Source organism: Netta rufina, assembly GCF_964035555.1.
Source record: "Netta rufina genome assembly, chromosome: 24".
Taxonomy (NCBI): Eukaryota; Metazoa; Chordata; class Aves; order Anseriformes; family Anatidae; genus Netta; species Netta rufina.
The window spans coordinates 3,148,205-3,156,668 of record NC_140148.1 but is presented as its reverse complement, the minus strand read 5'-3'; the positions used below and the strand labels follow the sequence as shown (position 1 = coordinate 3,156,668).

At 59.7% G+C, this 8,464-nt stretch overlaps 1 protein-coding gene across 1 annotated transcript; it reads right to left on the bottom strand.

Moving 5' to 3' along the window:
- Positions 1-479: 479 nt before the first annotated feature.
- LOC311218442 (parathyroid hormone/parathyroid hormone-related peptide receptor-like) lies at positions 480-8,293 on the bottom strand (the record flags this gene model as incomplete). The annotated part of the gene is made up of 13 exons (XM_084301125.1): positions 480-836; positions 1,033-1,074; positions 1,162-1,303; positions 1,452-1,546; positions 1,680-1,746; positions 2,343-2,403; positions 2,558-2,711; positions 2,906-3,083; positions 3,417-3,511; positions 3,663-3,787; positions 3,893-4,003; positions 4,402-4,507; positions 8,168-8,293. The coding sequence occupies 13 exons, from the start codon at positions 8,291-8,293 to the stop codon at positions 480-482; spliced, it is 1,659 nt and encodes a 552-aa protein (XP_084157251.1).
- Between the last annotated feature and the right edge of the window lie 171 nt (positions 8,294-8,464).

Genomic DNA, 8,464 nt, shown 5'->3' with positions numbered 1-8,464 from the left:
CACAGCACTGCTGAGCTACGCAGGGGTGCAGGTGAGGGCAGGGTGAGCAGCCCTGCGGGCACTGCTCGCTGCCAGCCCCGGGCTGCGCAATGCAGGAATTACTGCCAAGGAGGGGAGGCAGACTTCAGGGCTGCACTGTCCTTGGCTCAGCTTTGTACACGCTGGAGCTGAAGTAGCCTTCCAGGCTGTCAGATGGGGCCTGGAGGGCTGTGTCCTGGTGGTCATTCAAGGCTGCGCATGCACCGGCATCGCTTACACCACTCATCTGCGCGTGGAAGGAGAGGAGGTTTCAAACCAGCTCGTTTTTAGGCCAGGTAGGTCCAAGAAGGAACAGGAGCTTGCGGGCCCTTTGCGTGCTGGCTGCGAGGCAGAGGGAATTGTGTTGATTCAGCTGCTGATCCCTGCCCCAGCTCCACACACGAGCACAAAGGGAGCCCAGAGCACAAGGACCAGTCCAGCTGGGAGACGCACCACTAACTTCACAGCATCGTCTCCAGCTCTTTGTTCAGGCTGGGGTGACTCCGATCCACGTCTAAGTCCCCGGTGGTTTCCCCGCAGGCTTTCTGGCTCATCTCCTGGGTCGGACAGGGCAAAAAGTCCGAGGGAAAGGAGCCGGGGATGGAGCCTGGCAGGCTGGTACGGGGTGGGAGCAGCAGCCCGCGCTGCTGTGTGCTCCCCGCCCCTCGCCCTGCGAGGCTCATGCTGAAGCTGGTGGTGGCATGGGAGGCCAGCCCGCCGTAGTAGCAGCTCCCCCCGGCACTGGTGGCACGTGCCTTCTGCTTGAAGTCCAGCGCCAGGCTTCTCCGAAAATGGGCTTTCTTAATCTCTGCCTGCACCTAAGGGAGGGATCAGAGACAGCTGCTGGTGCTCAGAGCCAGCAAAACTCCCTTCCCTTCTCCTTCCCTTCTCCTTCCTTTCCCACAGTGATGAATCAGTTTCCCTCCAGTTATCCCAAGCTGGGGGCTGTGGCTTAAAGTCACTGACCCTAAAGGGGCTTGACCCAGAGCTCAGCTGCTCCCATTTCTCACTTACCTCCCCGTTGCAAAAGCAGTAGATGAAAGCCACAAAGAAACCCTGCCAAAAGAGACAGAGGTGGGCTTTGAGTCCTGAGCCGGGATGGGCATCGCTCGGAGCAGGGCAGGCAGCCCCAGGGCAACGCACCTGAGAGGAGTTGAAGAGCATCTCGTAATGCATCTGGATCTGCCACAGCACCCCGGAGACGTCGGTGTAGGGCATGGCCATGAACACCACGTAGTGGACTCCGAAAAGAGGCATCAGCACCAGCGTGGACTTGAGCAGCTTCCTGAGAGGAGAAACACGGGGCGGGGAGCTGGGACCTGCCAGCCAGCCCCGAGTGCCCCGGCGAAGGGCAGGTGCTGGAGCTGCTGCTGCAGAAGCTCCAGCTTCAGCCCCCGGGGCTGGGGCATGGTCTTGCTGCTGCCAGCACTCACCTGTATTGCTGCCGGGGGTCCAGCTTCCCCGTGTTGGTCTCCCAGAGCTTGGAGGCCAGCACGCGGACGATGTTGAGGAAGAGGAAGAAGTTCACCTGCCAACAGATGCCCACCGTGGGTTTGTCGCCTGCAGGAACCCGGCCCAGCAACCGCAAGCAAGCAGCCCTGGGTGGCTCCCAGTCCCTTTTCCCTGGAAAGGGTGGGGAAGTGGAGCCGTGGGGTTCTCACCACGACAGCAGCCAAGATGGGGACCTGATAAATCCACTTCATGTTCCCCGCGCTGAGGTCCCAGCACCTGAAGAGAGCAGTGAAGAACCTTTGGAGATGCCTGCAGTCACTGGTGAGAACTGCTGGCTGATGGTCCCTGTCCCCCCCAGCCACCGTCCCCATCTCCTGTCCTCCCACCCTTCACCTCTTTGCCACCTCCGAGTGAGCCTGGCTGGGAGAAATCCGGAGTTTGGGTAAATCCTGACCCAGCAGCAGCCCTGTTACAGCCACCTCCAGACATCTTTCTGTGGCAAATCAGTTTTAAATTAACTTGAACCCTCCTGAGAGCTCCTTGTCTAAACCTCCTGCTCAAAGTCCTGTGGTCTTTCTTTTTTTAAAATGCTTAACTTTAGGACATACCCTTTAGTATTCATCTTGGCACCATTTATTGATCAATTTTTGATGTAAAGCTGCATCCAGCTTCCTTCCACGTGCAGAACAAAGATATTACTGGTCTAGATGACCGAAAATTTTATGAACAAGCCTTGTATGCGTGTTGACTCCTCTTGTTCTTTTCAGAATTTTTGCATTTCCAGAAGCTCAGGTGCCCACAGATTTCTTGCTAGCATTTGCAACCAACCTTTCCCTCCCCAGAGGACTGCTGGCAAAGGAGGAGCTACGTACTGCGTATCCGCCAGGGAGGCCCTGACGCTGGCCCAGACAGACACAAAGACAGCAGGGAGACCTGGAGGGACAGGAACCGGGGTGAGGAGTAGAGCTGAGACACCAGGTTTGCAGCCAGAATTGGTTCCTAGCTATGTCCCATTGCCCTCATCTTGGCACTCGGTGCTGCTCAGCGCCCCAGCACCTCGTGGGGTTGGGTTGGGGTCCAAGCTTACCCCAGCCGATGATGATGAGGACCCACAGGTAGCTCTTGTTGGAGAGGAAGGCCATGAAGATCAGGCTGTGCAGGTAGAGACCTTCCACCAGGATCCAGTAGTGGTTGGTGGCCAGAAAATAGAGGAAGAGCGTCACCACCACCTTGCAGCCGACCTGCGGGCAGAGAGGTGCCCACATCAGACCCTCCCCTGAAAGCTGCGGGCCACCAGAGCTGCATCTCCTTGAGGTTTTTCCTTCCCCTCCCTGGTAGCATCACCCCGAGTGTCTCAGCCCTACATCTCCTTACACCAGGGCTCCTAAATCCCCCTTCCCTCTGCTCCTGCCCCTGGTCTCCGTGCAGCACTTGCCAGGTGGCTCCGTTGGCCCGGCGAGGAGCCCATTTCTGCCTTGAAGTCGTCCTCCCGCAGCTTCTCCGTCTCGCTGGCCGAGTAGAGCACCATGTCCTTCACGAAGATGCTCACCGCCCGGCAGATGAAGGAGGTGAAGAGGTGCACGTGGATGTAGTTGCGGGTGCAGTGCAGGCGCCTACGGAGAGGGGTGCGACACCAGCCCGGCCCTGGCTGCCCAAAAAGCTCAGCGCGTGGGGGCTACCAGGCAAGGGGGGACCTGGAGAAAGTCAGCCCCAAAGTGCCAGCCCCCCGTGGGCACATAGGGCAGCTCTGGGGGCGAGTGGGGTTTCACCCCCCTCCAGGAGCAAGGAGCTGGTTGTACTGGTCACCAGTACGTGTTGGGAGGCTCTGGGAAATGCCCTGAGGTTTGTGCTGGGGTAGGGGTGGTGCCGGTGCCCCATGGGGCTGCGTGCAGGAGATGGGGACATGGTCATCCCCCCCGCGGGGATGGGGTTCAGCTCCTCCTTACTTGAAGTAGGAGAGGATGCAGACAGCCACGATGAGGGAGGCCAGGGAGATGGAGTAGCCAATGGTGTACATCAGGTGCAGGCGGTCAAACACCTCCTGGAAGAGAAGGGCTCTGCTCCATGCCTACCCCACGGCCCAGGTCCCTTTCAGCCTCCAGGCTGAGAGCACAGGAGGAGCAGAACTTGTTCTGGGGAGCCCCCAGCCCCAGCCATTCCCCTGTTCCCCAGCCCACCCCCAGCAAGGTCACCTTCTCGCGGCTCCGGCTCTCGGAGGAGAAGAGCACAGCGCATTCGGTGTAATTGGCCCAGGTCTTGTTGAGGCTGAGAGCCATCTCCCACGTCCCGTAGGCGCTGCAGTACCTGTAGGCATGACCTGGGAACGCGGTGGGTGCTGTGACAGCGGCAGAACCCAGGGGAGCCCCATCTGCACCCCCGCTGGGTGCAGGCGGCTCCCCGAGGTGCAGCTGCGAGCGCTCACCTTTGTGGTTGAAGTCGTAGATGTAGTCGGGGCAGGGCACGGCCACCTCCTGGCTGGGGGAGCCCTCCGGCCAGCAGATAATCCCATCCCACTCTGGAAGGCAGCTGGTATCTGGCCAGGGAGCAAAGGCACATCGCACCCCGTGTCCAAGCAGCGCCTCGTCCTGCCTCTGGCCTCCCTGGGCCCCAGTCCAAGGCGAGGAATTGCACAACCATGCCATCACCCTGCAGAGCAGGGGGATCAATCCCATCCCCATCCCATCCCATCCCATCCCAGAGCTCGTTTGTGCTGCAAATGGGGCTGCCCAGTGCAGCCAGCGCTGGCTCATCAGTGCAAGGATTTGATTAGCCCCTAATTACACCCAGGAGCTGCAGAAACCCATTCCAGGACCCTGTGGTCCCCAGGAGCTTTGTGTACCCCTGGCCCTGTCCTGCTGCCATCGGAGGGGACAGCGTTCTCCATGACATAGACCCGGGATTGCCCCCCGATGCGCAGGGTCAGGACGCTACCTTTGATCTTCTCCAGCTGGGCTTTTATGTCCCTCTGGCATTTCTCCTTGGCTTCCACCAGGAGGTAAATCTGCTCTTCTTTCGTGAGCACATCGTCGGGGTCCACCTGCCCAGACAAAAGCGAGGTGAGGACCCCCCATCACAGGAGGGCTTTGGCCACTGGTCTCTGATGTCAGCTCGGTTCAGGTCTGCTCTGTGAGCTCTTCGCACCCTCCTGCATGGAGCAGGAGCATCCTCGGGTAAGAAATGAGCCAAAGCTGGAGCAAGAAACAAGCAGAGAGGCCCAGAGCGCGTCTGGAGGAGGTGGGCAGAGACAACGGGGCAGCCAGGCTGGAAACGAAGGCGCCGCAGCCTCGCAGCACCATGCTGTCCCGGGTGAGCTGGGTGTGGGTGACTGGGGGTAGAGTTAAGTGATATGGGAAGAGAGAGAGATAAGGGAAGCGATTCGGAGCCGGGATGGGCAAACCAGCAGCTGTGGAAAGGAAAAGGAGCCAGGATGCTGGGTGCTCACACAGTGGGGCTGGGGAGGCATGGATCAGCAAGGGGGGGTGCTTTGGGAGAGGCGCTGCCGTGGGTGCCCCCAGCTCTGTCCTTACTGCCAGCCCCACAGCCAGAACTCACCTGGGTCCCTCCAGCCCCTTGCGAGCCCTGCCCGGGGCACGTGCAAGAAATGGAAAAAATCAAATCAAACCAAATCCCATCACGGTGTCCTTCTGCTGAGAAGCTTTTAGGGGAATGCAGAGGCAGGAGGTGTGGGCTGCCCAGAGGTGATCAGCGATACCTGAAGGCAGCAGAGCTGAGGGCCCGGAGGAGCCCGGGGCCACGCAGACTTACCAGAGCCCAGGCAGAGCTCAGGAGGCAGCAGCAGAGCAGGGCCACCACAACGCCTCCCCCGGAGCCCAATGCCACCATGGTCCCGCTGGGATCCTCAGGGACGGAGGGATGCAGAGAGCAAAGACTTCACCTGGGTGCAGCCGTCCAGGCACCGGGAATCTCCTCCAGCCCACGGGCTACAAAGCGAGCTGGCGCGTTCTGCGAGGCCGAGCATCTTCTGCGAGCGCCTTCCTGGTCACAGTCCCCATCAAGGTGAGGTGGCAGCAGGGGCACAGCGTGTCCCTGGGGGCTCGGGGTGAGCCCCAGTCCCGGCAGAGCTATGGGATGCTCGTGGGCTTGCCACACGTGAGGGTCTCCCCCCGCCTTGCGTGCTCCTCTTCGCTCCCCGCGTCTGCTTTAAGCAGCTCCCGGAGCGAGAGCAAACAATTCCCGTGGGGATGGGGACAGCAGAGCTTTATTGGCTTAGCCCTAGGTGCTAAAATCCTCCTCAGTCAAGGCAGATTCCTCCTCTCAGAACTCCTCTCGCTGCCCGGTGGCTTCATTTGTCAGCTGTCACGGCATCCCCCTGCCGCCCCCAGCTGCAGGCTGGTCCTGAGGAGTCGGCAGGCTGGGAGAAATCCCAGTAAGAGTGGCTGGAGGTGGGCAGGCAGAGGGTGCCACACGTGAGCATCCTCACTGCTTCGCTGCTGGAGCTGGGATGTCTTTGAGGCAGACGCCGTTTTAACCCTTTTCCTTCTCCTGGTGCTGGGGCGTACGCTGGGGAGGTGCATTGGGGTCGGCCCCGCGCCCCAAAGGACACGCACCCACGGTGCTTGTGCAGGACCTCGCTGTGGGGCCATGCCCAGAGGGGATGTGGGGTGGAGGAGCTGCAGCTCCCTCATCACCTGTAGCCCCCAGGGTGGCCCCTGCGTTTTGGGATCGTGCATACACCCGGCTTGTTCCCACCACCCCACTGGTTTGGGCACCTCGTGTCCCCCCAGCATCCCCCTGGGGAAATAGGGGCACAAAGCAGGGCGTCCTCCCTCCCTGAGCAGGTTGCCCGCAGTGGGATGAGGCTGAAATTCAAAACCCCCACTGCAAAACCCTGGGAATTTCAAGATCCCAGCCTGGTGCTGCACCCATTCAATCCGTGGCTGGGTGCAGCTTTCGCTGCCTCCGTAAATGGCAAAATCCTGCACGGGGCAGAGCCCCCTGGGGCCTCCCTTTGGGTTTTCCAGGCAGGGGGGGCTCGCTCTGGTCCTAACCGGGAGCCTCCCCGCTGCAGGGAGGAGGTCAGGCCTCGCCAGCTCCTGCAGCGAGCAGAAACAGAGCAGAGTTGTGAGAGCAAAGCAGATCCTGGAGAGAGTGCCCAGGAGGTGCTGCTGGCTCGGATTAAATCAGAGAGGAAAGCGAGCCTCTAAGTCACTTCCCCTGCCTCATTGAGCTGTAAAGGAGGGATTGGGGCAGGATTGGCAGCTGCCCATCACCTCGGCCCTATTTAGCCCCCAGCCTGAGCGTTGCGTGGGTGCTGACCCCAGCTTGGGCTCAATCAGGACGTTGCCTGGACTTTTAGGGCAAGAAAAGGGCTAAGTAGCTAAATTGCAGGATCAATATTTTCTGGAGGCTCTTCTGGGTGCCGATTTCTGGATGAGGAGCTCCCAAGGGGTGCAGATGGGGTTCGGGTGGGGTTATTTGGGAACGGGTGCTGCCTGAAGGGGAGGCAGCAAAGCTCCGGGGCGATTTGATTCCCCCCCCCCCAGTCGAAACCTGACCCAGACTCCGAGTTTGCAGCGAGCAAAACATGTTGTTTTCTGCTAAATTGCCTGCTCTATTATGCAGAGATGGGGAAAGCAATCAAGGCAAATGACACCCACCCAGCCCCAGCACGCAGCCCCGCCAGACCCCAGCTCCGTTCCAGCAGCCGTGAGACGAGGGCAGGCAGCAAATTGCCCAGCAGTTTTCAGCTGCTCCCTCCTGCCAAAAGACCCCCGTGACCCGGCTGGCGGCAGCTCAGCATTGAGCAGCATTTTGGCAAAAAAGAGGCCAAAGTGAGGGCTCTGGGTGCAGGGGGAGGACACCCTCCCCTCCTCTTTTCAGAAGATGGAAAATTACCCTAGGAATTAAAGCGGCTTGGAAAGCTGCCATGCTCAAAATTTAATTTCTAGGGTAATTTTCTGCCTTATGGGACAAAGGGGTTCAGTATTTACAGCCGGAGACCTCCCTGCTCATGTGTGCATCTTCCCTGAGCCCTTCAGTTTCCGCAGGGAGCAGGGGGATGGCACAAAGCGGAGGAGCTGCCCAGCTCCGGCACAGCCTGGCAGTGAGACAGATCCTCGATCCTGGAAAAAAACAACGAGAGCCCGCACAAATCTGCCTTCTGCATACCCACATACACACACAACTCATGGGTTTGTGTGTCAGTGCCACGGCTCACACCCTGCACGCATCCCTCAGGACCCATCCCGCAGGATCCTGTTCCACCCAGCGGCTCGCAGCTGTCCCTGCAGCCCAGCCCAGGCAGGCGCAGGAGCCACGAGGCCATGCAGCATCTCCCAAGCATCTCCTGTAAATGGCTTTTCCCCATTTCTGTTACCCAAACACCAGGGCTTGGTTGGCTCTCGGTGCAACCCCGCTCTCTGCTGCAGCCTGGCTGCGTTTGAGGTGATGGTTTAGGATCTTTTGGTTTGCCCCTCCAGCACCATTTTCCTGAACCTCGATGGTTTCTTCTGGCTTTTTTTTTCAGGAATTTCCCAGCTGCCAGAATTATCCCTCACTGTGGGGGGGGGTGGAACTTTTTATTTTTATTCTGCTCCAAAAAAAAACAAGGCCACTTTTGGAAACCTCCCCTGTCCAGGTAGTGCCCAAAGCAGCACATCCAGCACCATGGGCTGTTATGGGGATGTGCAGGAGGCGTGCAGGTGGGAAGACCCCGAGCTGATGAATTAAGGCTCACACTGTTTGCATCGCCCTCGTTAGCCACCCTGCTGCAGGCGAGCGTGTCCTCTTCCACAGCATGGCCACGCAGCCCCTCCAGCACCTTCTCCACGTTGCTTTTTCCTTGCCAGGCACCCAGGGCCATCAGCTTTTAGGTTTCTGGAGCTGTTTTAGTGAGCGGCCCCCATGCAGCCCACCCGGCGCAGGTGCTGGGGGGGACATCCCCCCTCTCGCGGCTGGTGGCTTCGCCGCGCGGGAGCCGATGACAATGGGCAATTGTCGAGTTGGGGCCCCTCTCGTTTGAGTTTTCTTCCTT